We start from the raw sequence: 27,820 nt of genomic DNA, 5'->3' as shown, positions 1-27,820 counted from the left end.
GCTGGGAATATTCGACGGAAGAAAGAATAACCAGGAATTAGTCGTCATAACCGGTTGACAACAATGAGTCCCATTTCATGCACACATACCCTGGGGGAAATGGATGTTATAGAATTGTGAATATGTTTGTTATCCTAGGCTCCAAAGAAGGCAAAAAACAATTTAGTCTCTGTTTTAAACATATTTCAACGATATTTGAAGCTTATTTTTTTCTTGCAGGGACCAAGAATTGGTATCAGGATCGAGATATATATATACAATATACCAATAATAAACTTGAATATGTCTAAAAAATGTCATTTTGAGAAAAGGTCTTTATTAGTTACGTTTATCTTCATATAATCTTTATACTTTCATATAAAATTAACAAAATAGGGTATACAAAGGCATATACTACGGCTTACACGCAAAATAGCGACTCTTTTTTTGTTGAACTTTTTCGTTTAAACCTTTTTTTACAATAAATACAATAAAAGCAAGGATTAAAAACTATCCAATTTTGTAGAAAATTTATTCATCAATGGGATAAAACTATGTGGGCATTGCTGAGAGATTTAGTTAGTCAGCATTTTTCAATGGAATATCAAAATTGAGCAATTTCCTTTTTCGTTTGTTTTGATTGACCTATTTCGCTACTTCTTTTTGGTTTGACTTATTTCGCTCTTTTTACGAAAATGCAATAAAAGCAAGTGTTTAAAAAAAGCTAGTCAAGTTGAAAATAGGTTAATTAATCGGATATAATTATGTGGGCATGGCTAAATGTTCTATCTAGCTAATAATATTCGACGGAACATCAAAATTAAGCAATGTGGTTTCCACTCCTTGACGGAGAACGATTAACCTATTACAAGCCAAGCCAATTTTCCACCGAAAATAATGAAAATTGACAAATTTTAGCGAAGTTCAGATGAAAGTAAGCGTTGTGATTTTTAAGTTCAGATGAAAGATAGCATGAATCTACAGGAAGAATTTACAATCGTTAATATTTTCCGCCATTTACCTCAAGCAGTTGAAATATTTAAATAGAGGGGGCTTAAGTGGGCTAAGTTCGTTTTTTCATCGGTATATTTACGGTATATTTTGAAAACGAGACGGTATATTTTGTTATATTTCTGAGGACCGTATTTCAAAAATCCGCGTTGACACTGGAAGTGTGGTAGCGGGTGCTCGTCCAATGAAATTAATTTAAATACATTGTAAATGTGCATAATACGCACATAATACGTGTATGTGCACGCAAGGAGCACGTATTTCTAAATACCCAGAAAACGAGGCTCGGTGGGTTCAAGTGATAAGAAGATTCTGTGCTGTGTTTGACACACGTGAAAAAATAGGCGCTGAAAAGAAAATCCCTAGGCCCACAGTTAGCTTCGAGTCATACGACATATACACGTATACAAATGCGCGGAAAGTGAAAAGCGCCTGCGGAAAGTTTCACGAAATCTCCTGAAGTGTTATCATCCCACCCTTACGCTCAGCCACACACTCCACCACCCGCCGCACTCAACAGAAAGTAAAAATGCCGCTACTTGTCTACAAGGAAAGTCACATTCTCAGCGCCCAGCAGCTGCGAAATCTTAGCGAACACAAATACTCATGCTTCAGCGCAAGCCTTCTGGATCCTTTGCTGCAGCCATGGTGGAACTGGCTGGTTGGCCAAACACCACTTTGGCTTGCGCCGAATCTAATTACAATTGTCGGTCTCATCCTCAATATTGTGACAACATTGATATTAATTTGGTAAGTCGTTACGAGATTCAAACAGTTTTTACCGGTGTACGTGCATGAAATGCATACAAATGTATGTACGTGCATATGGATGTGTATGTTTTGTTGAAAGTGCATGTCCCTGCAGTACGGGTCATCGATGACTCAGCTGCTGACACGTCGATGACCACGTCACTACCCCCGAGGACATAGTCGATGACCGGCCATACGCTGAGCTGTTTACTTTAACATGGAGATGTCCTAGGGCATAATCGAGCGTTGCCGAAAAATCATGCACTTAATAAGCGACGAAAAAACATGGATTTTATAAGTGATGATTTTTTGGCTTAAATCATCGCTTATTAAATGCATGATTTTTGCATGCACTTAATAAGTGATGATTTTTCACGAAAAATCATGCATTTAATATAAAAAAGTAATACATTCAATTGTTTATTTTTCCAATTAGTTTTTGTTAAAGTTATTTTATTTGTAAGACAGAAGAATATCAGTATACAGAATTATATGTGCTTCCGAGTAACATACGCAAGAGACCGACGCCGAAAGAAGAATATCGATATGAGAACATCGATATGCAGCAGGGCACATGCGCAGTGTTGTTAGAGATCAATATCTAATTATCGTGGCGGTCACTTTGAACACTCCTCCTCAACACAACGCATGTTTACAAACTTAAAATATACTTAACTTATATTCAATAACATGTCAAGCACTTATAAACGATCTTTTAAACCAAATGCGAATACAAATTGATGGTGCTTAACCTTGGCTAAGTTCTTTGTGAGGACATCTGCTATCATCTCATCGGTTGGCAGATACGCAATGTTGACTTCACCTCTCTTGAGAACCTCTCGAATATGATGTATCTTGACGTCGATGTGCTTTGTACGTGCATGAAACATGGGGTTTCTAGCAAGCTGCTGTGCTCCAATGTTGTCGCCGTACATCTGACTCCTTGGACATCAGCTTCAAGTCAATCAGTAGGCTGCGAAAGTATATCGCCTCTTTTGCTGCAGATGATAAGGCTATGTACTCTACCTCCGTGGAACTGAGGGCAACCGTCGATTGCTTTCTTGATTCCCAAGAAACCGCTCCTCCTGCCAACATGCATACATAGCCAGTGAATGACTTTCGGTTCGTCATATCACTTGCCCAATCTGCATCAACAAAACACTCAATTGCCTTTCCTTGCTTTGTGTAGCATATCTCCCAGTCGATAGTTTTTGCCAAATATCGAAGGATGTGGTTGGCTGCCGCTTCATGCTGGGAATGAGGATCCTTGTTACGTTGTGCTAATTTGTTCACCGAATGCGCAATGTCCGGACGAGTCATAACAGCAAGATAAGATAACTCTCCAATTAGCTTTTGGAACGATGTGATGTCGACCCTGCGGCAGTCCTCTTTGTTGCATGCCACCTGGTAACCAGCTTCAAGAGGCGTGGACGTCTGTCGACAATCTTTCAAATTGTACTGTTCGAGCAACTCTCTAATATACTTCCGTTGGCTGATTGAAATCGCACCCGTACTGCCTTCACGTTTCACCTCAATACCTAAAAATTATTGCATAGGCCCGATGTCAACCACATCAAATTCTGCTGCGATCTTTATCTTGATATCAGATATATCATCTAGGTCCTTACACGCCAAAATAATGTCATCTACGTAGACATCTATTAGACACATATTTTTACCTGGCTTACAATAAAGACAGGGTTCGTTGACAGTCGGTATAAAACCAATGCGTCTCAGCGTTGCATCCAACGTAGAGTTCCACACTCTTCCTGATTGTTTTAGGCCATATATACTTTTGTGAAGCCTCAAAACGTGATTTGGGTGAACTTCGCTGATGAAGCCCTCAGGTTGTCTCATAAAAACCTCATCTTGCAATTCGCCGTTGAGATACGCCGTGACAACATCCATTTGATGTAGGTGGAGACCATGTGCAATTATCAACCTGATAGTTGCGTGGCGTACAACTGGTGCAAATGTTTCCTTGTAGTCGATCCCGTAGCGTTGGCTACAACCTTTCGCCACCAGACGTGATTTGAGCCTGTTCACGCTTCCATCCGGATTGGACTTAACTGCGTAAACCCATCTGCATCCAATGGACTTTTTCCCGCTAGGCAATTTAGTAAGCGACCACGTGCCGTTCTTCACGATAGATTCGTACTCGTCCTTCATTGATGCTTTCCATATCTCTCCTTCAGTAGACCGTTCAGCTTGTGCGTAGTTTTGTGGAACTTGTACGTCTGCTGCCAGTATCGCATTGAGCATATGATACTGCTTCCTTGGTCGTCCTGGTTTGCCCGTCCGTACTACGGTTGGGCGTCCTGGTCCTCTTATTGGTTCTGGAATCACAAGAATGTCATTACTAGACCTAATCTCCTCCTGATTTTCTGGCTAATTTTCTGGATCTTTAAATTGCTCGCTATCCATTTCGGGTTCAGAGTCCTGGTTTTGTTGAACCTCAATTGATGCCATGTCATTGGAACATGATTCATCTAGTTTGCCCCCTTCAGGTTCTACAAAAATGACATCCCTACTCTCTACGAGTTTCCTGGTTTCTTTACTGACCAAACGGTATGCTTTGGCTGTATCCGAGTAGCCCACCATTATATACTCTAAGCCTTTCTGTGCGAACTTTGATTTCTTTGTTTTATCTAGAGCTATCGCTACTGAGCCAAAAACTCTTAAATGCGATACCACTGGCTTTCTACCTGTCCATATTTCAAAAGGTGTCACCACACTCAAGCAGCTGCTTGCCACTCTATTTCGCAAATACGTGGCAGTTCGAATCGCTTCTGCCCAATAGCATTCACTTAACCCAGCATGCAGCAGCATACTTCTTGCCATTTCTACCAATGTTCTGTTGGCCTTTTCTGCAACTCCGTTTTGTTGAGGTGTATATGGCACTGTTAAGTTTCGCTTTATTCCATTTTGGTTTAGGTAATTATCAAAAACGTTTGATATGTATTCTCGGCCATTGTCGCTTCGTAAAACCTTGACTTTTCTCCCAGTTTGGCACTCAACTTGACTTTTAAATTCTTTAAAAGCCTCGAAAACCTGATCTTTGGTTTTTAGGAAACTTACTGATACATATCTTGAACAATCATCAATAAATGTGGCGAAATATCGATTGTCTCCCATTGACTGCTTTTGCATTGGACCGCATACATCAGTATATATTAAGTCTAGAACGCCCTTTGACCTGTTTGTGCTCGATTGAAACCTATTGTGACATTTGAATGCATCTGCCTCAACATTTACAGTGTTCATACACTTTTCCTGATTGTCCTGAACCATAAACAATCCATTTTCCAGATGTGCCTTTATAACTATTTTTTCGTTTTCAAAAATCATCGCTTGATTTTTCTCAAACACAACGTTTTTTCCATGTTTTAATAGTTTTGTGACCGATATAAAATTGTACTGCAAATCTGGTACCAAGATAACCTTTTCCAGCGTAACGGATCTATCACCGAACTTTACTAGAACAGTTCCATGCCCTTCAGCAATAAGTGATTTACCGCCGGCTAAAAATACTTTTTGATTATCTTCCGTGAACGACACAAAGCGTTCCTTGTCACAACATAGATGCGCCGTTGCGCCACTGTCTATGCACCATGCATTTAACATCTGGTCATTTGGCTTAGCTAAACTTAGGATTGGTACATATTTTTCTGGTTCCACTTTGGCATATTCGGTTACGCAAAGCATTGTACCCAATCTTTCCCCGCTTTTACTGTTTGCGCCCTTGTTGTTTGCTCCTTCCAGCTTGCTTTTAGCACGGCATTCCGATTTAAAATGCCCTTCCTTTCCGCACTTAAAACACTTTTTGCCCTTCTTAAAGTTTTTCTTAAAATTGTTGTTGTCATAACTGACGTGTAGTTCCGCGCTACTTGTAATTTCCTTGCTAATGCTATCTTCCTGCCTCTTCGCTTCTTCAGCAATTTTTATTTTTAGCATGCTCAAGCTCGGCAAATCATCTCGCGTCTCAATCGCAACAACAAAACTTTCATACGATTTAGGCAAACCATTTAGCAACACAACTGATAAGATCTTTTCATCAACCTTTATGTTGACCTCTGCTAAAGCCTCGTGTACCACCTGGAATTTCCGCAAATATTCCTGTGCACTTATACCATCCGACATTTTTAACGTCAACAATTGTTTAATTAAAAGCTCTACCCTTGCTGGTCCGCTTGGCCTGTGAATTTTATTTAGCTTTTGCCATGCCTGTGACGACGATACACAATTTTTAATATTGTTTAGTTGGGTCGATTTAACACAAAGTAAAATTGACGCCAACGCCTTTGATCCTTTAGTTCAAAAGCTGCACGTTGCTCATTTGTTTTACTTTCACTAAGCTCAATTTTACCACTGACGATTGGCCACAAATCATTTTGTATGAGAACACTTCTCATCAAAACTTCCCATGTGCTATAATTGTTTTCGTCCAGTTTCTCAATATTGAAATTCATATTTCCACTCATTTTTTATACTTATTGTCCCACAGTGCAAAATTTGTAACTGTCGATCGTCTCATGCACAAAGCAACTACGACGACAATACTGTTGTCCGTGTCTTTCTTTTGTTTTTTCGTTTTCTTTTAAGTATCCCTCCGAGTTGCTATTTACACACACACACTCGCGATTTTCTATGCCTTGGTATACACACTTTTGGGTATACACTGCTGTCAATAATGGCAATCGTTTGTAGTGCAAAGAAATGTGAATTCGGTGGTGTTATCATTGGTGATTCATTTCTTAGCTGCTGGCTGTGCGACAATTTTGCCCACATAAAATGTGCTGGTGGTGGAAATTTTGGCCGGCTGAATGATCGGATCTCGAAACGCATGGGCCTGTCTTGGTCATGTCTGGCTTGTCGGGAGATTGAGGCCGAAATGCACACATTTATGAGACAGCCTCGAACTGGGTTTCTGGATGTCCGGAACCAATTTGTGGCTCTCAACGAGAAATTTCTTGCCCTTGAATCACAGTTTCTTGGGCTCAAACTCTTGAGCGAATCGCCTAGACGGAAAATTCCGCATAATGATACCAATCTCTTGCAACCTAATCCGATTGGTACGCCTGCCTCCCACCTTCATCCATCGGAAGCATTTCCGTGTAGGCATGCCACGCCGTTGTCTGTAAATCCGCCAACGGTGGCTCCGGAGTTCTTTACACCGAGCAATGTGCTTCCTTCGAGCACCCAACTCCCCAACAGCATCAATCCCATCCCTGCAGTTTCTGTGGCCGTCACTTCTGACGCGGTGAGTGCTCCTAGTGCGGGTGTGCTGGTTGCTGACGACGTCTTGCCAATTCCTGCTCCAATTCCTGCTCCAATTCCTGCTGCAATTCCTACTCCAATTCCTGCTACAGCCATTGCTGCCAATTCCTCTGCCCTTGTACCGAGATCTCTTTTAGGTGTGGCTCCACCATCTCGATCTCGCTCGGGACTTCAACTTAAAGCAGTGGTCCCTCGGAAAGCAATATTTGTTTCTCGTCTTATTCCTGAGGCTACAACGGAGGATGTTAAACAGCATCTTGCCGCTAAACTTAACACTTCGCCTGTTGATATAGTTGTGACTAAATTTTCATTTAAACATAAGCGCAACATATCATCATTTAAAATTCTTCTCCCTGATTCTTTACTATCCTGTTCTCTAGAACCGTCAATATGGCCTGAGCATACAATTGTGCATGAGTTCCTTCTCAAAGATTCGAACTCGAATCCAAGAATTACCGAACATGCTCCAAAAAACTAATGTACTATTTTTCCATGCACTATCAGAACGTTCGCAGTTTGCTGGGAAAGTTGCGTCAAATTCATACTAATAGCGCGTCCTTTGATTTCGATGCCATCGCGTTTACCGAAACCTGGCTTAACTCCTCTGTCAATGATCACGAAATTTTCATTGATAGTTACACTATTTATAGAATGGACCGCCCATCTTTTGCAGGTGGGGTTCTGATTGCAGTTAAATCTGTTTTCTCATCTGAGTTATTCCCATTCAATAACATTCATGGAATTGAATTTGTTGCAGTCAAAGTTCGTGTTGGCTCCGCATTTTTCTATTTAACCTGCTCTTACATTCCTCCCAGGTCTGATGCTGAGCTTTACTTACACCACCTTTCAGCAATTAATAATGTTGTTTCTACATTAGGGTGCAATGATCGAATTATTGTCATGGGGGACTTTAACCTCCCATTTCTTTCTTGGCTGCCTTGTAATGACGCTAACCTGTTGTTTCCCAATTGCCATAATGACTTTATCAATGGGCTAACGGATATTTCCCTTGTCCAAATTAATGCCGTTAAAAACATTAGGGACAGACTTCTTGACCTCGTTTTTGTTAACGATGGTTCTCTTGCTACTGTATCTAGAGCAAGCCCAATATCTCTCCCTGAAGATCCTTACCATCCAACTTTGTTGATATCTCTGGAGTGTACACAATCTGGAGGTGCTGACAGTTCCATGGCTCCTTGTCACATAAAGTGTTTTCGCAAAACAAACTTTATTGATTTAGATCTACATCTCTCGCGTGTTGATTGGTCGTTTCTTTATTCATTACCGAACATAGATGCAACTGTTAACTCGTTTTATAGTTCTATTTACTCCGCCCTTAATACGTTTGTTCCAGATATCACTGTACCTGTATCGTCCAAGCCTCCCTGGTTCTCCAAGTATTTGTCATACTTAAAAAATAATAAATCCCGGCTCTATAAAAAGTACCAGAAGTCGGGCTCCACGTTGGCCTTAGCTCTATACTCCTCCGCTCGCTCTCTGTTCCTTGCCGTCAATAGTCAGTGTTATAATCATTACCTTTCACAATGTAGTAGTAATTTTCGTTGTGATCCTAAAAAATTCTATTCGTTCGTTAATGCTAAGCGCAAGGCAAACGTTTTTCCTCCGTCCCTTCATTACCAGAACAAAACAGAAGCTTCTGCTGTTGGTATTGCAAATTTATTCGCTAACTTTTTCCAAACAACGTACTCGTCTCATATTTACAACGCATCCACTCCGTATCCGTACCAGCTACCTCAAGCTAACAGTATTTTTCTGCCCTTTTTCGAGGAAAGCGTTGTTCTTGAAGGTTTGTCATCTATGGACATATCGTTTTCTGCGGGTCCAGATAAGGTACCAAGTTGCATCTTAAAACACTGTGCCCAGTCCCTTTGCAAGCCCTTGACCTTTCTCTTCAACCTCTCCTTGGAACAGTCTTGTCTCCCAGTAATTTGGAATGAGTCCTACATCATTCCGCTTCACAAAAAAGGTTCAAGATCAAACATTGAAAACTATCGTGGTATCGCAAAGCTTTCCGCCATCCCGAAGCTTCTTGAGTTCCTGGTCACCCGGCAACTGCAACATCTTTGTTGCAGCTTGATATCTCCGTCGCAACACGGTTTTTTCAGACATCGTTCAACATCGACTAACCTTCTTGAGTTTTCTAACCTAATCCACCGTGGTTTTCAAATTGGTTTGCAGACGGATGTAGTTTTTACGGACTTCAGCAAGGCATTCGATTCTGTGAACCATGCTCTGCTTATTCAAAAGCTCTCCTTATTAGGGTTCCCAACGAATCTTCTAGATTGGATTTTGTCCTATCTCTCTAACCGTACTCAACGTGTTTTGTTTTCTAACGTGTTGTCAAATACTGTTAATGTTACTTCAGGTGTGCCACAGGGAAGTCATCTGGGCCCGCTTCTGTTTATTTTATTTGTGAACGACCTTCCTCAAGTTATAACATACTCTACTACACTAATGTATGCTGATGATGTCAAAATCTGTCTTTCTTACTCTGATTGGTATTTGCACACACGCCTTCAACTTGATCTAAGTGAACTACTATTGTGGTGTTCAACTAATCTTCTTTTTCTGAACCTTTCCAAATGCAAACTTATGACATTTTACCGTCGCGCTCCTCATTTTGTCTCATATGTTCTAGGAAATCATGTCCTTGAGCGAATTTCGAGTTCATATGACCTCGGAGTCCTTTTTGATCATAAGATGTGTTTCAACACCCATATAGTTGCAACTGTAAATAAAGCTAAGGGTGTTTTAGCGTTCATCAAGCGTTGGTCCAAGGAGTTTGACGACCCGTACGTTACGAAACAACTGTACATCTCGTTAGTACGTCCTATATTGGAGTATTGTTCTTGTGTGTGGAGCCCGCAGTATAAAGAGCAGCAGGCTGTTATTGAATCCGTGCAAAAGCAATTTTTAATTTTTGCCCTTCGGAACTTTAACTGGGACTCGGGTAGAATCTTGCCACCCTACCGGTCTAGGCTAAATCTTATTGACCTGCCGTCGTTGCACCATCGCAGAATATGCAATGGCGTAATTTTCGTGCACAAGCTCCTTCTTGGGACTGTTGACTCCCAAACTCTCTTGGGTCAGATTGACTTGGCCGTTCCATCCAGACCTACCCGTACTTTTAGGCCTATCCGTCTACCCATATGTAGGTCTAATTATGCTGATCATGAACCTTTTAGGGTTTTATGCCATAATTATAACTCCCTCTGTCTAACCCTATCCCCTGAACTGTCTCTTAAACTAATTGCATGCAATATTTATAATCATTTAAATTTAGCTAACTTTTAACTTATCTTTTTCTGCCTTTAGTAACTAAGTACCATTATTAACAGATAATTTGTTAATTTAATAAATAAATAAATAAATAAATATACACACTCGCGGTTTTGTGCGGCTTGGCATACGCACTTTTTGGTATACACACTTGAGTCTCCGTTCGCTTTTCTTGATCCGTTGGGACTGCTTTATTTTGGACTTTAAACCCCGGCAACGGTCCGATTCGCTGCAAAATTCTAACAAAAAAACACAATGCGAATCTCCGTTGAATTTGTTCAACTTGTTCTTTTGCCTTTCTATGTACACACATACACTAATGAGTCTATGCCATTTTTTTAGCACTGCTTTTCACTAAGCACCAAACAATGTTTATTGTTTCTCACTGTTTCTGTTTTAAACTGTTTCTGGGTGAATTGGTGTCTGGGCCCATAACCTGTTAAAGTTATTTTATTTGTAAGACAGCAGAAGATCAGTATACAGACTTATATGTGCTTCCGAGTAACATACGCAAGAGACCGACGCCGAAAGAAGAATATCGATATGAGAACATCGATATGAGAACATCGATATGCAGCAGGGCACATGCGCAGTGTTGTTAGATATCAATATCTTATTATCGTGGCGGTCACTTTGAACAGTTTTATTTATTAAAAATTATTATTAATTATTGTCTAAGGATGCCAGAGCTTAGTATTTTTTGTCCCTTGCGCCCTTTTGAAAATAGCTATTCTTAATATTGTGAATAGCCTTCCGAATCACTTTTTCTGCTGGCTCGTTGGGTATTTTCATCTTCACCGCCGCTGAAATAATATGGATATATTATATATATGTACAGTTACTATTAATTTGGTTCAATTGTATGAAAAGAAAGAATTTGTTCGATTTTTAAAACGGTTGTTTGTTTCAACAAAAACAACAATGTTCACTGTAGGTCAGCGGTGGGCTGTTCATTTCCTCCAACAACAAAAACAAAACACGCAAAAAAATGTACCTGCTCGAGCCAAGCCGCACAAAAAGGGGTTACTTTTTGTTGCTTTTCTTTTTTGTTTGTTTTGCTGCTGGACTGCTAAAAAATTGCAATTTCGTGTCCTCCGCAAATTATAACAATTAATATAATTTGAACACAGTTTTTTCACATATTTGACTTTTTATACAATTGAGATTTTCTTTACCACGCACACGCGCACACAAATTATTAATTATTTAAACACTGCACTTACCTGATAATAATAATATTCACAGCACTTTCGCTTCGTTTGCGCACAATTTGACGATTGCAAATAGCAAATGCAAAGCGAAGAAAGAACGAGGGGGAACGTTGTGAGTTGCTGCGGACACCGCAACTCTACGGTTATACCCGATACTAAGTCAGTATGGCTCTCCTCCGGCAGACGCCGCTAATATTAAACGACACGACAAAGAGTGCGTGCGAGAGAGACAGAAAATCAGTCTGAGCGTGACGTCGGGGGCTGCGTAGCCAGTGCAAATTGATTTGTTCCTTTTGGCTATAAAAATGATCTGATCTGATCCAGATTCAGCAATCTGATAGATATGGTCATTATCTATGATTCTGCGTTTTTAGTTTTCTCGAATGTGCAATATTGTGGATGCCACAGATTTTCGTCCTTTGTGGGGGCGGAAGTGGGCGGAGCGAAGTTTTGAAATATTTTTGTAGCAGTGACATATCACAGAAGTCTGGATCCAAAACATCGTTGCTCTAGCTTTTATAGTCTTTGAGCACTAGGCGCTGAAGGCGACGGACAGACGGACAGACGGACGGACGGACAGACAGACAGGGCTCAATCGACTCGGCTATTGATGCTGATCAAGAATATATATACTTTATGGTGTCGGAAACGATTCCTTCTGGACGTTACACACATCCACTTTTACTACAAATCTAATATACCCCAATACTCATTTTGAGTATCGGGTATAAAAAGAGCTCTGTCGACGCAGGCGCAAAGAAGACGAAAAGATATGTAAAACGAAGTTCTCTGCTACTGCGCACGGTCGGCAGAACCGAATTACGTTCGGCACGCGCGGAAAAGAAAGAAACAAAAGAAAAACCGAAGGGTTCGATTTGGCTGGCGTCAACGCCTAGATGACATTGTAGATGACATTCGTAATCGCTCACTGCTGGTACTGCAGGGTTTTTCATGTTCTTGTTGCAAAGTTGCTCCAGGCCGACCATACCATGGGGTCTTCCACAATCGCCTCGATCAAGTTGTTCGGCGTGAGCTGCCCGCCGGCGGCTCGCCACAACTCCTCCCTAATAAGTGAGAAGCGCCCACATTGAAAAATGATGTGCTCAGCGTCTTCAGTGGCGTCGCCACACCACGAGCAGTTCGGCGAGTCCTCGTGGCCGAACCTCTAAAGGTAATGGCTGAAGCAGCCGTGTCCGCTCAGAAGCTGTGTGGAATGGAAGTTGACCGCACCGTGTCGCCTGCCGATCCAATATCGGACATCCGGAATCAGGCGGTGTGTCCACCGTCCGTTATCAGAGCCGTCCCAGCGGCTTTGCCATGCACTGAGGCTTCCTTCACGGGCCTGCTTGCGCGCGTCTCTCCTTGCCGCGCCGGCCCGGATGGCTTCGGCCACGGCCCTCTCCTCAAGCACCAGAAGGTCGATAGGTAGGACACCCGCCAGTACTAGGGCAGCGTCGTCGGATATGGTCCGAAAGCCGCACCAGATCCGGAGCGCGCAGAGGCGATGAGTGGCTTTTACGCCCCTAGCGTAGCTGGCAACTTTAATGCCATCCGCCCATACGTCTGCTGCGTAGGTCATGGCTGAGCGGACTACGCTGGTCAGCAGAATCCTCCTCTCCTGCTTCGGGCCACGGGTGTTCAGCAGTATTCGGAACAGCGCCCGACTCGTGTTTGCCGCTTTCTCCTGGACGTAGCTTAGGTGTTCACGGAAACTGAGCCTGGTGTCGATCATCACGCCCAGATACCGAATGGCTCGTTTCGACGAAAGTCTCTGGTCGCCAACCCTGATGTGAGCGGTCTCCACAGTCGAACGGGTGCTCACCAATACTGCCTCGGTTTTATGAGCGGCTAGCTCTAGTCCCGCAGAACGGAGCCAGTTTGCCATCAGCTGGATTGCGGTGTTGCAATTTGCTTCGACGACGTCCAGGTGCTTGGCTACCACCGTCAGGGCGACATCATCTGCGTAGCAGGTTAGCTGACATCCGCCTGGAAGTGCTAATTTCATGACTCCATCGTAGGCAATGTTCCATAAGAGGGGACCCATCACTGATCCTTGGGGAACGCCTGCCGTTATGCCGTGAGTCTGCGCGCCGGCCGCCGTATTATACTCCAGCAGTCTCCCCTCGAAGTAGCTCCTTACGATTGCCTGAAGGTATTGGGGTACACCGCGCCGGTTAAGTGAGTCCAGGATGCACTCCCACTTCACCGTATTGAAGGCGTTCCTGATGTCTAGGGTGACAATCAGGCAGTATTCCTTCTTGCCGCCCTTCCATCGAGTTCCCTCCACTGCCTTGGAGGCTATGTCGACTACCCTGCCTATGGCGTCCACCGTTGACCTCCCACTCCTGAAGCCGTATTGGTTTGGTGAAAGTCCCCCAGCATCCTCGACGGCGTTGTCCAGTCTTCTACGGATTATCTGTTCCAGAGTCTTCCCCAGCAAGTCGATTAAGCAAATCGGTCGAAACGAGGAGGGATCGTCCGGCGGCTTTCCTGGCTTTGGCAATAGCACCAGGTGTTGCAACTTCCACTGCGGCGGAAATAGACCTTCCCGCAGGCACTGCGTGAATGCCTTAGCAAACTCGTGCGGGTTGTATGCCATCGCCAGTTTTACCGCACGGTTGGGGATTCCATCAGGGCCTGGAGCCTTCTTGGCCTTTAAGCTTTGGGCCAGGGCGACGATTTCGTCCTCCGTGATAGGTTCGACCGAATATACAGGCTGGTGTGCGACGGCACTGATGGCAAGACCGTGAGCCCCGAATGCCTCAACAATCGTCCGCAACTGGTCTGGGTCAGACGGCGACGCCGCGTTGCTGCCATGCATTCGCTTCATTACCGTCTTGTAGGCACGTCCCCACGGATCCTTCTCGGCTGAGTCGCAAAGCTGCAGGAAGCACTCCCTCTTGCTCTCCTTGATAGCGTTCTTTAGCGCTTTTCTAGCTCCGCAGTACTCCGCCTGTAGCCTTGGCCAGCTAGTGCCACTCCTTCTGCGAGCCCGTTGATATCGCCTTCTAGCTGACAGGCAAGTGCGTCTGGCCTCCTGGATCTCGTCGTTCCACCAATAGGTCGGCGATTGCTTACCCTTGAATGGCTTCTTGCGACTCATACTGGCATCGCATGCGAGCAGTAGGGACTCCAAAAGCTGGTTGACCATCTGTTGAGCTGAGCCTCCGACCTCCATATGCCTCAGCGCCTCCAAGAACCTTGGAATCCGCATTGATTCGGGATTGTAGGCTGCTCTCCGGCTTGTCTGCGTTGCCCTGGTCAGTCTGCGACCACCTTCTCCGCCTATCGAGAACACCACTGCCTTGTGGTCACTGGCCGTATAGTGGTTCCCCAGGCGCCAGGTGGACAGAGGGCAAAGGCTACTAGAGGCGAATGTAAGGTCGATGACTGACCCAGAGCCACCCCTGTTGAAGGTATTCGCGGTCCCCTGATTCAACAATACTACGTCCAGCGCAGCGAAGGCCTCAAGCAGCGCGTGTCCCTTGTATATGGCGTCCGAGCTGCTGCTTCTGGAGATGTCGCTGCCCCACTCCTGGGCCCAAGCATTGAAGTCGCCAGCAATCACATTTGGTTTGTGGTGCCTGGCGTCGTCGGCCAATTCGTCCATCGCCGCAGCGAAGCTATGACGGCTCAAGCTTGGGGGGAGATAGCAGCTGTAAATCCATAAGTTCCCCAGTTTTGACCTGACGAAATGTCGGAACTCAACGCACACTGAGGGCCGCAGAGGAGGCTTACCGCAAGCCCATATTGCTGCTTTGCCTGAGGAGCTTTGGACCCAGAATCCATCCTCGGGGGAAATGTAGGGTTCGCTAATTATGGCAACGTCCGATCTCGTTTCACGCACCGACAGAGAGAGCAGATCTGTGGCAACCTCGCAATGGTTTAGGTTTATTTTGGTAAAACCTAACCATGTCCAGCGTATTGACTTGCCTTCTCTTTGGGTGCCATGGGGCACCTGTGGCTACCAGCTACGTGTGTGTGGGGGTTGCCCATTCCGACACAAAGGAAGCATTTTGCCTCATTGTGGCAGTCGCTTACCTTGTGCTCCGCAGACCCGCAGCGGAAGCACCACCCGCTTCTGTCCACAGAGCTTTTGCAATTTAGTGCAACGTGGCCGATCTCAAGGCACCTGAAGCACTTTAACGGCAGGTTTCGCTCCCGTATGCGGCAGACGGACCATGCCACTTTTACCTTTCCAACGGATAGCGCCTTCGTCGCAAGGGTCACCGGCAGGCAAATAACAGCCCGCTGGGTACCACCGAAGCCTGGGCGCAAACTCTTAATGGCGTCCGCATCGAGAGTAATCCCCATTTGCTCGCTGAAGGCCTTCCTCACGTCCTCCGTGGTAGCCATCTCATCCAAGTCGAGCATCTCTAGCCTCGTCTGCTGGGTGAGTGCTCGCGCCTCCACCTTGCCTCCTAGGACAGTGCCTATGTCCTCGCGAAGCAGGTGCCAAAGAGCACCTTTGGCTGTGCGCTTCACTCTACTCACACTCTCGCCGACCTTCTTCATCTTCTCGCTCTGGTTGCGGGTGACGAGGTTAAGGATCTCCGCGTAAGTCATTTCCCCTTTTGGCTCGATGATAATGACATCCGGACGGGGCCTTGGCTTCCGGGCGTGCGCTCTGCTCTTCACCTTCTCCTATTCACCTTCGGTAGGTGCAGCTGTTTCGGTCTTCCTTGCCGGTTGTTCGTGGGACTGCGACGTGGGATGGCCACTCATATTGTTTCTCCGCTTCGGCGAGCTCCTCGTCGGCTTGTCCAGCTTCCTTTTCGGCGCACCGTGTTGAGGGGAGCACTGCGTCTCCTGATCACGCCGCTCCACCCTCTCCTTCCTCTGAAACTTTGCGTCGAAGCTGTGAAGCGCGGACTTTTGCATCCTCACCACGTTCTGCGCCAACTCTTTCATCTCCTTGTTGAGATAACGGGCGTCCCTCAGCATCTTCGACAATTCCGTTGACTTTTCTACCAGCGAAGCCAGGATCGCCCGCAGATCTCTCTTTGCTCCTGTACCGCTTTTGTCTGTGGAAGCACTGCTGAAGTCAAAGGGATTGACAGGGACTTCTGCTGGTGCAGACACAGTCAGTGCTGGCAGCACTCTAAGGGGCGCCTTAAGTGGAGTTCCTGTACCAAGGCTTAGCTGGGCCGGCTTCTCAACTGCCTGCTCCCTGGGCCAAATGCCTCGGGGCGTCTGCCACTGTGGTGGGGAACGCTGCAGGCTAGTTCTCCTCTCATTTGAAATTTGAAATTTGAAATTTAAAATTTAAAATTTGGGGCCCGCGCGATTTTCCGGTTGGCGCTCAACTTTCAAACTGGTTGGCCGATCTGGCAACCCTATGACTGTCCTACGCTGTCCGGCAACTCCGTGCTGTAAGCACCTCTGCTCGATCAGCTGATCCGTGAATATAAATCGAGGCAAGTGAAGCGATTTGAGTGAAAGTTGTTTTTATTTTTCCTACCACCAACACGATGGATAGAGAAATGCGCCAAAACCAGTTGCGATCAAATTATTATTTGGTGTACCTCAAGGATTGGTTACACGCTTTCAGCATTCCTCGTTTCATAATGCCCCAAGCGATACCAAATCATTTCGTGTCATAACTACGAGTACGATAACCATTATAAGTGGCGACGGATAGAGAGAGAGAGAGGGAGAGCCAGAGCCCCCCCACACACACGTAGTCGGGCATAAACTATGCCACAGATAAGATAGCAAAGGCGTCTCGCCATTTTGCCCCATTACACATATGTACATATTAATATGCATGTACAAATTGCGCGAAATATAGCAAAATATATAAGTAAAGTAATCTCAACAATAATTTCTCTACTTGTCGTCGGCTCGGCGCATTTCTTTGGGGCTGAGGCTGAGGCCGTCACAGAAAAAGGCGACAATAAACAAAGGCACACTAATCGCCGGATCGCACAAACGACAGAGGAACCAAAAGGAACGAAGGCACTGAAAGCACCTGAGCAGAGGAACACGAAATAAATTGCCAGTGGGAACGGGAACCTTAATGGCTGCGCCTCACTTGTTTGCCTCTGTTATTTTTAACCCGAAAAGATATATATATAACGAACGAGTATGTATATACATATCTGGATGTTCATTCACAAAAGCTCTCGAACAGACAGCAAACAGGCCGGTTCTATTTGCACTTCTTTGTATGTATTTTATATTCTAGTTTCGCTGGTACTATTTGTATATGTTTTAAAACACCGAGAGCAAGCCGTGATGCTTCTCAGCCAGCTTGGGTTCAGTGGGGCTCTCTTTATAATAGACTTTCCCACTCTCTCGTTGGTGAGTAAGTTGTCTACCGAAAATGTCGAGCCGGAACCACAAAATCAGCTGATTGGATGGACATACCAGGGACCGGGGGGAGGGGTAGGGAGATTGCTTATCGTTAATCAACAGCCGCAACAGCGAAAAAGTGATTTTATTCGATTTCCAACCTGATTGATAATTATAAAGTTTAGCTCGAGAACAGACCTTTGACCATCAGGCGACTTTATGCTGACTGACGTCAGTGTTTAATTTACCGACCAGGGGATAGGTCGGGCCGGTCGGGTCGTTCGGTGAGGGGCCTGGGTAAACCTTATTTTAGTTTTATTCCCGCTTCTATGGGCACTCTAGAAGCTGTCCAGAGATCACTCATCCATAACTAATATTCTATTAATTGTATCTTCCGTTACAGCTACAGTCCAAATGGCGTTGAGGCCCCACCACGTTGGACCTGTGCGCTATGCGCCCTGGGACTGTTTGTCTACCAGAGCCTGGACTCGATTGACGGCAAACAGGCGCGTCGCACGAACACATCAACGCCGCTGGGGGAGCTGTTTGATCATGGCTGTGACTCGATATCGACTGTGTTCGTGGCGCTCTCGGCCTGTATCTCTTGCCAACTGGGGCACTATCCCAATTGGCTCTTCTTTCAGGTGAGTAGAGTAGATCCAGAACCAAAAAAGATACATTCTCGTTGTTCGCTTTCTTTCAGTGCTTCTGTGCCATTGCCTTGTTCTACTGCGCCCACTGGCAGACATATGTGTCTGGAACGATGCGCTTCGGACGCATCGACGTGACGGAGGCACAGTTCTCGATTATAGCCATTCATCTGGTGTCGGCGATCCTGGGTCCTGAGTTCTGGCTGACCAAGGTAGGCGTGGGAACGCACAGTCCGTGGACAGGCCGAAAGCCCGTTTAATGATACGTTTTCGTTTTGAAGCATTCTCCATTCCGGAAGTTCTTTGAATTTCTTTTTAGTTTTTTTTTTCCTTTTTATATTTAGATCGTTAAGACTATGTATATTCTATCCATTTAGCATAGAGTTTATAGTTCAAGTTGCTGACGCTGCAGCGGAGCTTAAGCTGCTGCTCCGTTGCCACTAATGCCGCATTAAGTTCTGTTCTAGTCGAGTTGTGAGCGTTATGGTTCCGATTTGGTGTTGTTGATGCTAGCTTTGATTTGATTGAAAGTTTAGCATCTGTTAATTATTATTTTTCATTTACCATTTGCCTGGCATGAAGATGAAGTCTGGGGATTGGAGCCAGGACCAAACACAACTCCCTCCACATCAATACGTATTGTATATACATATGTATGACTATATCTCGAGCTATTAGGCGCCCAGTTACTTAAGCAACCAAACCATCTCCAGTATTTGTAATCGTCTAACCACTTTTACTTCTATGTACATAATGCGTGTGCTCTGCCCTCCGCGCTCTCTTAAACCAAACTCTAATTCGCCAACAAAACAACAACACACACGTATAACACATGTATACCATACCTATGCATACATATACCTAAATGCATATGCAGATCGGCATTGGCGACATTCAGCTTTGGTATGGTCCGGCCATAACGACCATTGTGTGCGGTCTGCTCTCCCTAACTTATGTATTTTCCGTCATTAAAGCCGGTGGTGTTGGCAAGAATGGCTCCACAGTTGCTGTAAGTCTTGACACACACACACACACACACACACAAACGAACACTATTACTACTACTACTAAAAGCACGTACGCATTAGTGTTGGGTACAAAACTAACAAAAAAATAACTAGTGATCGTTCTTTTATGTTCCTTTCTCGTTCAATAAAAATTTCATTTCATTTTAAACTTAAAGAACGACGTTGCCCAACACTACTGCACACACATATTCAAACACAACAAAAAATTTTTTGGCTTCTCTGAATTGATCTGATATGATTGTGACCCAAACCCATTCTCGAAGGGCTCCGTTCCCCCTTTTCTATATACTTTATATATATACATATATACAATATAGCTGCTGGCAGGCGGCCCAGCCCAGTCTGGAAGAAGGTGCGTGGCGTGAGGTTCTTTCTGAATCACCCCAACCAACCCCCGCTCTCTATTTCCCTAAATTGCTTGTCTACCCTACCCCACCCTACCCTACCTAATTTTGTGCTGTTGTTATTTTCTTGTTATTGTGTACTTTGGTTTATCGACGATGCGGCTGCAATCCTGCCTTGCGCTTCAAAAGAATGATACCAAATTGTGATATATATTCGAAAATCTATACGTGAGCATGCCTTGAATACCACAAAACTACAACCACTTGAACTCTCGGCAGCTGCCAAGTGAAGACAAGTTAAGACAACAATTATTGTTTCCTTGTTTGTTTAAACAAAATTAATGTACATGTGTTTGCCCTGTCCATCTGTCCAGCTCTGATACATATATTGTCTCTATAGTCCTCCTATATACTTTTACGTCTATATTCTGTCTTGGTTTTTGGATATACTCCTACCCTTAACAACAACACCGGTCTAAATCTACAATCTAAACTATATAATTATATTTTCTATATGTATCCTCCTTAAGCGTAGTTTGTAAGCCAAGTGGAAGGTATTCACAGTCCCAGTCACAGTCACGTGCAACTGGCGGCTGTGAGCACTCTGCGATAACGTTTTTTTCCCCTAACCAACATTTTTTTCCAAATTTTATACTCATCCTTTGAATGCAGTTGACGAATCCTCTAAACTTTATTATGTTTTCTTGCAATCTTTCATCTTTACTAGATACCAATCGTGGGCGTTTCATGGAATTACACAATATTAGTATTTATTACATTCGGTTATACCTTGAATATAATCAATTTCCGAAAAATGTTTACTCAAGGCGGCATTGGCAAAAACGGCTCCTCAGTTGCTGTAAGCATTGTACCCTCTCGCTCTCCACACTAAGAGAGACAAACATTTAAACTATCCCAAAAATTATCTCCAAAAAATACTACTACTACTAAACTGGAAAGCTCTCACAGCCATAACAAAACAAAAATGACATCTATCTAAATCGAATTCCTACGTTGGCCTGTGCTTGGTTTAAATACTACTAACCTTACCCTTCCATTCATCATTTTCCTTTGACTTGGGCTTGGACTATAGGCCGATCGGTGGAGGGCTACCCCGATCGACAGCTAACATTATTCTCTCCTCATATCGATTAACATGTCATAATTTTATCATTGTATGCGATGCCATATTTAGCATGCTGTTGGCTTGGGTACAAATAGTTTCCAAAATGCATAATGTTCGGAGCAGAACCCAGCCGATTAGCTGCTTGCCAAATAGCACCTGCTTCTTGGCCCTCAGCCGCTTATTTTGTTTGTTACTTATGTCTATGTCACTCATTTGTTTGTTAAAGCTTTGCGCTTGCTTGCCCTGCTAAACGCTCTCTGCCAGCTCGCTCTTCGCTATCTCCGCTTTGCGTCTGCCTACCGACGTCGGCCGAGCGAAGCTGCGCTTAGCGATCGGAGCGGCATTGTAAAGGCGTGGCAATCCACACTTGCAATTTGGATGTCACGCATTAAAGAACATATCGTAATTTTATTTCTGCGCCGAGTTTATTTAATTCGAAATAATTAGTCGGCCGATTGGGGATAAAAAACATTATCTCCACATAAAATTTGGTGACCCCGACGTGATCTCTGAGTTGCAGTGTCAATTAATAATCATTCGCGATCGACATTTGTTAGCCCTAGCAAATTTTCGGCGGTTAATCACAATTCGGTGCTAAAACACACTTACATACACCTACATACACGCATTGCTGGCTATTAATTTCTCTGTCGCGACAATTCGGTCAGTGGAGTGCGGTAGGCAGTGCAGCGAACTCACTAATACACACAAGCGGAGTACAAAGCGGAATCGGACAGCTCGCACAGCCGCACAGCTAAAGGCATTAGCTGTAATCCCTTTGCTTTCGGTTCCCACGTTTATACGTATACAGGGTGTCTTTTTCGGTCGTGCTGAGTGACTCTTTTAAAACCTCAACATGGCAGCACCTGAGCCTACCAATGTCGCGAACGCAGCAATGCCGAGTGATGTAGATTTCTACAAGCACAAGGCCGAGTCCATCGCGCGCCAACTAAAGGCCATGGATCGCTTTCTCACCAAGGAAGAGCTTGCCGAGTTAGATGAGGCAGAACTTCAAGCTCGCTTAGAGCAAATCGAGCGAATGAATGCGGATTTCGATGCCGCTCAAACGAGCCTTGAAAGGCTGGATTTCCTGCAGTTAGCCCATGATGCCCGACTGGACTTTTCGAATGTTTATGTGAAGGTTAGGTCCAGGCTGTCGCGGGAGTTGATGGCTGCTCGCACGGTAAATGTTGCCAATTCAACGGCTCGGCATACTCTCGAGGGGAATTCGTCGTTGTTCGCCTATAATAGTATAGGCCGTTCTCGAATGCCCGAGTTGCAGCTTCCGCGATTCGGTGGGAACTACATGGATTGGCCAGAATTCCACTCGATGTTCTCGACAATGGTGCACAAAGACCATCGTATACCAATCATCGAAAAATTCCAATATCTTCGTGGATGTCTAGATGGTGCTGCGCTGGATACGATTATTTCCTTGGAACTTTCTGAGGAGAATTACGACAATGCGTTGAATTTGCTAATGTTGCGATTCGATAATAAACTGTTACATTTTCAGGCACACGTCAAGGCTATTTTCGGGCTGCAAGGGGTGGAGAAGGGCTCAGCTATCGGCTTGCGCGCGCTCAGCGACAAAATCAATTCGCACTTGCGTGCACTTCAGACCTTGGCGACCCTGCAGGAGATTTCGGATGGGTTGCTGATCTTCATCATAGGCACGAAACTGGACCACAAAACAAAGGAGAAATGGGAAGAGAACTTGCCGACGTCAGGATTGCCTCGGTGGTCAAGCATGGCCTCATTTTTGGAAGCGAGATGTCGGATGCTGGAGAATTTGGGATCAGCCATGGCAACAAGTCCTAGTCAACAGGTGGGTGAAGACAAACCTGTCACCCTTATCACCTCCAGTAACGACCATCCTAACCCCATATGTAACCATTGCAATTCCTCCGAGCATTACATATCTAGATGTCAGGCATTCCTGAATCTCTCTGCGTTTGAACGATACAAAGAAGCAAAGAAGAGCCGCTTGTGTTTGAACTGCCTCAACAAAGGCCATGAATTGCAGAGGTGCAGGTCAGGACTTTGCAGGCATTGCCAGGCCAAACATCACACGCTACTCCACATTCCATCGGGAACTGGTGCTTCATCTTCCTCTTCACCGGCTGAGGAATCGATCCAGCAAGAGGCCGGGACTGTGCTGGTGTTCTAGCAAGCGGGTGTTCTAGCCCTCCCCCCTCGATCCAGAAATCTCAGCCTAGCCAGAACGTGTTGCTACCTACTGCCCTCGTCCATGTAACAGATCGTTATGGAGCACTTATCCCATGTCGTGCCATTTTGGATTCTGCATCACAGGCAAACTTTGTAACATCTAGACTTGCTGATCAGTTGCAGTTGGATCATCGCTCGTCTTATGTTCACATCTCTGGAATCGGAGATTCCATTCTACCTTCGAGCAAGTCTGTACATATAGATGTACAATCCCAGGACGCAAGCTATCGAGCTTCCTTCGCTGCAATTGTCACCAACTCAATTACGGAAATGCAGCCTAACTTCGGCGTAGACGCAAAGGATTGGCCAATGCCGAATAATCTAAAACTAGCTGATCCTAATTTCTCCAAGCCGCAACGTATCGATCTGTTGATAGGTTCTGGTTTGTTCTTCGATTTAATGTGCGTCGGACAGATTCGACTATCAGCCCAATTGCCAACATTGTAGGAGACAAAACTTGGTTGGATAGTATCAGGAAGCATTGATAGCTCGGAGAATAAGCGTGCAGCTTTAACCGCTTTTGAAAATTCCTCGTGCATCTCTATTGACGATTTTCGACCCACAACGCTGGAGTACCAAAACTTAGAGCAGCAATGCAGGAAGCAGCTGCTCGAGGGCCAGGTGCAAGTGGAAAAACTGCGATCGGAGAATCAGGAACTGCAGCGCGAACTTTTCCATATATTAAAAACCTACATATCCACGCCAAATGAAATTCAACTTTCAATGCAATTACAGAGGTTCCCGATGATCAAGACGTAATCACGACAAGCCGCCTTCGTAAAGAGCCGATTGCTGCGTTCGACGATCATCCCAGCGTAGCCGCCAGCTGCGCCCAAGCAAGCATCTTCAAGAGGGCCGTTGGAAAAATAGCGGTTCTGCCCCTTCAGGATGGATCTGTTGAAAGCCTTTGCCTTCCAACGGGGGGTGAATGTTCGGAGCGGAACCCAGCCGATTAGCTGCTTGCCAAATAGCACCTAATTCTTGGCCCTCAGCCGCTTATTTTGTTTGTTACTTATGTCTATGTCACTCATTTGTTTGTTAAAGCTTTGCGCTTGCTTGCCCTGCTAAACGCTCTCTGCCAGCTCGCTCTTCGCTATCTCCGCTTTGCGTCTGCCTACCGACGTCGGCCGAGCGAAGCTGCGCTTAGCGATCGGAGCGGCAATGTAAAGGGCAGGCAAGCCACACTTGCAATTTGGATGTCACGCATTAAAGAACATATCGTAATTTTATTTCTGCGCCGAGTTTTATTTAATTCGAAATAATTAGTCGGACGATTGGGGATAAAAAACATTATCTCCACAATTTTAGTATTTTTTATTTTTGTTATTTCTTAGTTTTTGAGGTATTGTAGGATTATCATTATGTTTTGCACCGATAAGTATGAATGTATACTTATTGCTCATCTCGATGTACAGTATTTATAGAGATCTAAAGCTTAGGAGAAAGCTTACAATTTTTTTTATTTGTTATTTTTTATATAGTTTTTTTTATTTAATTAGTATTCTCAAAAGACTTCTGGAAAATGGTGTTAATTTTATCATAATTTAATGCGCGCCACTTTTTCTCTTCCTCACGTAATCAATCATCATTACGCAAATAAAAAAAAAAAAACGAGGGGGAACGTTGTGAGTTGCTGCGGACACCGCAACTCTACAGTTATACCCGATACTTAGTCAGTACGGCTCTCCTCCGGCAGACGCTGCTAATATTAAACGACACGACAAAGAGTGCGTGCGAGAGAGACAGAAAATCAGTCTGAGCGTGACGTCGGGCGCTGCGTAGCCAGTGCAAATTGATTTGTTCCTTTTGGGAATAAAAATGATCCGATCTGATCCAGATTCAGCAGTCTGATAGATATGGTCATTATCTATGATTCTGCGTTTTTAGTTTTCTCGAATCTGCAATATTGTGGATGCAACAGATTTTCGTCCTTTGTGGGGGCGGAAGGGGGTGGGGCGAAATTCTGAGATATACGTTTTATAGTGAGATCTAACAGAAGTGCGGATACCAAATTTGGTTACTCTAGCCTTAATAGTATCTGAGATTTGTAGATGCCCCAGATTTTCGTCCTTTGCGGGGGCGGAAGGGGGTGTGGCGAAATTTGGACACAAAACGGTCAAGGTCCGATATCACAGGAGTGTGGATACCAAATTTGGTTGCTCTGGCTCTTATATGTTCTGAGATCCTTGAACTCATATTTTGCAATTGGCAAAGCCGACCATGAAACCTGTGTGTTAGAGAGAGACAGAGCGAGAAAGAATGAAATTGTTTTCTTGATTCTGGCTATAATAATTATACGATCTGGTTGAGATTTTACACTCTAGAACATATAGTCATCCTCTACGATTCTGCGTTTTTGGTTTTATCGTTTCTTTAAAAATGTGGATGCCACAGATTTTCGTCCTTTGTGGGGACGGAAGTGGGCGGGGCGAAGTTTTGAAATATTTTTGTAGCAGTGACATATCACAGAAGTCTAGATCCAAAACATCGTTGCTCTAGCTCTTATAGTCTTTGAGCACTAGGCGCTGAAGGGGACGGACGGACGGACGGACAGACGGACAGACAGACATGGCTCAATCGACTCGGCTGTTGATGCTGATCAAGAATATATATACTTTATGGGGTCGGAAACGATTCCTTCTGGACGTTACACACATCCACTTTTACCACAAATCTAATATACCCCAATACTCATTTTGAGTATCGGGTATAAAAAACAACAAATATATCCCATACATTTTGAAATTGGCAGCTACCGGGCGTCGACTGTGAAATGCGTATTCTGCTACTGTATCTGGCCTGTGGGATAGATTTGCTCTTGACCGTGCGCTGCGCAAAATGCATTTTGACCCTGGGCTGTGGCAAGAATGGATCAACGGTTGCTGTAAGAATTTTATGTTTACGCTTCTTAGAGTAAATTGACACCGAGATTAGTACTGGACCGGTGTGTTCCGCAACTACAGAAATGGAAGGACAGCTGAAGTTCCCGGCTTGTAATTGCTGAACGCACTGCAGATCGGTATCCGTAGAAACACAGTAGAACAGTGGAGATCTGAGTATATTTAATTAGTCTAAGTATCTTGTGTGTGTCTTGTGTTTGCTATCAATCTAGTACGATAATAGTTTACAATATGTGTCTGGGCATATCTTATCTAAACGGATACTTGTTGCCTAATATTTGTCTGTGATTTACGTAGTTTAAGTAGTTTTTATGCCTCTTTCTGGTGTCGGTTTGGCCTGGAATGTAACGTTATTGTTTTCGTTGGTATAAAATGGTTTCTATACTAACGCACGCTTCTGAAACACACCCACAAATCCCGCCCACCAACCCACCCACCCACACAACCGCCAACTAGCGCTAGACCATGTAAATAAAACAAATATTAAACAATCAAAGCACTATAAGAGCAATTTCCCCTCCCGCTATATGGTCGTAATTCCTTTATTTCTGCGGAGGGGAAAATGGTAAACTCCAAAAAAGCCAAAAGAATTTTTGTTCTCTTTCCTTGCACTGAAAATTGTTGTGATATTTGCAAAATGTGCCGTTTTACATACAAATCGTAATAATTGTGAACACAACTGTACCTGTCCTGTGATGAAGAGACTCATGTGTGGCAAACGTCGCAAGTTGCAAGATTTCAGCAAATCGATGATCGAAAACTAATTGAAACCAATTTGTACCACGCTTTAGGGCACCAGTGTACTGTCCCCCAGCATACCGCTTACGCTGGTGGTGCTACCAGCTCTGATTATTGCCCAGAAATCGCCGGAGAACCTATTCACCGAGCATGCATCGGTGTACATAATGGCCTTTGGAATGGTGGCAGCTAAAATAACCAACAAGCTGGTGGTAAGTGGCGGAAACTTAATAGATTGGATTTCCTTTCATGGTGATGTTCTCTTGTAGATTGCACATATGACAAAGTCGGAGATGGAATATCTGGACTGGTCGCTACTCGGTCCCTCGCTGCTGTTCCTCAATCAATACTTTAACTGCATTGTGCCAGAGATCTGGCTGCTCTGGTTCATGCTCATCTGGGGGACACAGGACCTGCTGCGCTACTGCTCGCAGGTGTGCCTAGAGATCTGCCAGCATCTGCGTATCAATCTGTTCAGGATACCCTATAACCCAAAGGCTGGTGTACCACATCCGGCGACCGCTTCGGTCAGCAGTCAAAGCAACTTGGGCAGCAGTGCCGACAAAAATGGCGGCACTTCGCATCGAAAGTACAAGACCAAACCTCATTAAGCGCCCTTAATCCTGGTCGAAGAAGGGCTCTGCTCTGCTCTGGGCTGCAACCGAAGCCGCAACGGACACGGTTTCCCATTAAATTAATTAGTTTCCTTTTATAATTTTATGTCGTTAGAGTTGGCTGATAGAGGAGAAGGAAGGAGAATGTGGAGAATGAGTAGGAAACGAGGAGAGGAGAAATTAATACAAACCGTGTAAACGCAACCCAACAAAATTTACCGTCAGTGTTTAAAGAAAAAGAAACCAAAAAGGAACGAAGAATTAGGAACGAGATAGCAAAAAGGCAAAGCAAAAATGTTGCTCTTAAGTTTTAAGAAACAGTTTACAATTATATCAATTATATATGGCTAAATATATATTTTCTATAAT

General features: G+C 44.4%; 1 protein-coding gene across 6 annotated transcripts; it reads left to right on the top strand.

The window, feature by feature from the left end:
- The first annotated feature begins 1,132 nt into the window (after positions 1-1,132).
- On the top strand, positions 1,133-27,820 carry LOC117190366 (cholinephosphotransferase 1-like). Of its 6 annotated transcripts, none has more exons than XM_033395446.1 (7): positions 1,133-1,392; positions 1,453-1,740; positions 18,226-18,466; positions 18,526-18,684; positions 20,572-20,703; positions 26,891-27,049; positions 27,107-27,820. In XM_033395446.1, the coding sequence occupies exons 1-7, from the start codon at positions 1,229-1,231 to the stop codon at positions 27,446-27,448; spliced, it is 1,485 nt and encodes a 494-aa protein (XP_033251337.1). In that variant the 5' UTR covers positions 1,133-1,228; the 3' UTR covers positions 27,449-27,820. The 6 variants fall into 6 exon arrangements, with proteins under 6 accessions (XP_033251337.1, XP_033251336.1, XP_033251339.1 ...); XM_033395445.1 differs by lacking the exon at positions 20,572-20,703 and adding an exon at positions 25,952-26,083 and having other exon boundaries at positions 1,134-1,392; XM_033395448.1 differs by lacking the exon at positions 20,572-20,703 and adding an exon at positions 19,350-19,481 and having other exon boundaries at positions 1,135-1,392; positions 1,479-1,740.

This window comes from Drosophila miranda, assembly GCF_003369915.1.
Source record: "Drosophila miranda strain MSH22 chromosome Y unlocalized genomic scaffold, D.miranda_PacBio2.1 Contig_Y1_pilon, whole genome shotgun sequence".
NCBI lineage: Eukaryota > Metazoa > Arthropoda > Insecta > Diptera > Drosophilidae > Drosophila > Drosophila miranda.
Note: the sequence above shows the minus strand (reverse complement) of the source record. Positions and strands in the feature narration are given on the sequence as shown.

Coding starts and splice junctions, on each gene's coding strand:
- LOC117190366 (XM_033395446.1), top strand. CDS start 1,229: ATGTGCACGCAAGGAGCACGTATTTCTAAATACCCAGAAAACGAGGCT. Junction 1,393..1,452: donor GAGTCATACGACATATACAC/GTATACAAATGC, acceptor AATCTCCTGAAG/TGTTATCATCCCACCCTTAC. Junction 20,704..26,890: donor AAAACGGCTCCTCAGTTGCT/GTAAGCATTGTA, acceptor ACCACGCTTTAG/GGCACCAGTGTACTGTCCCC.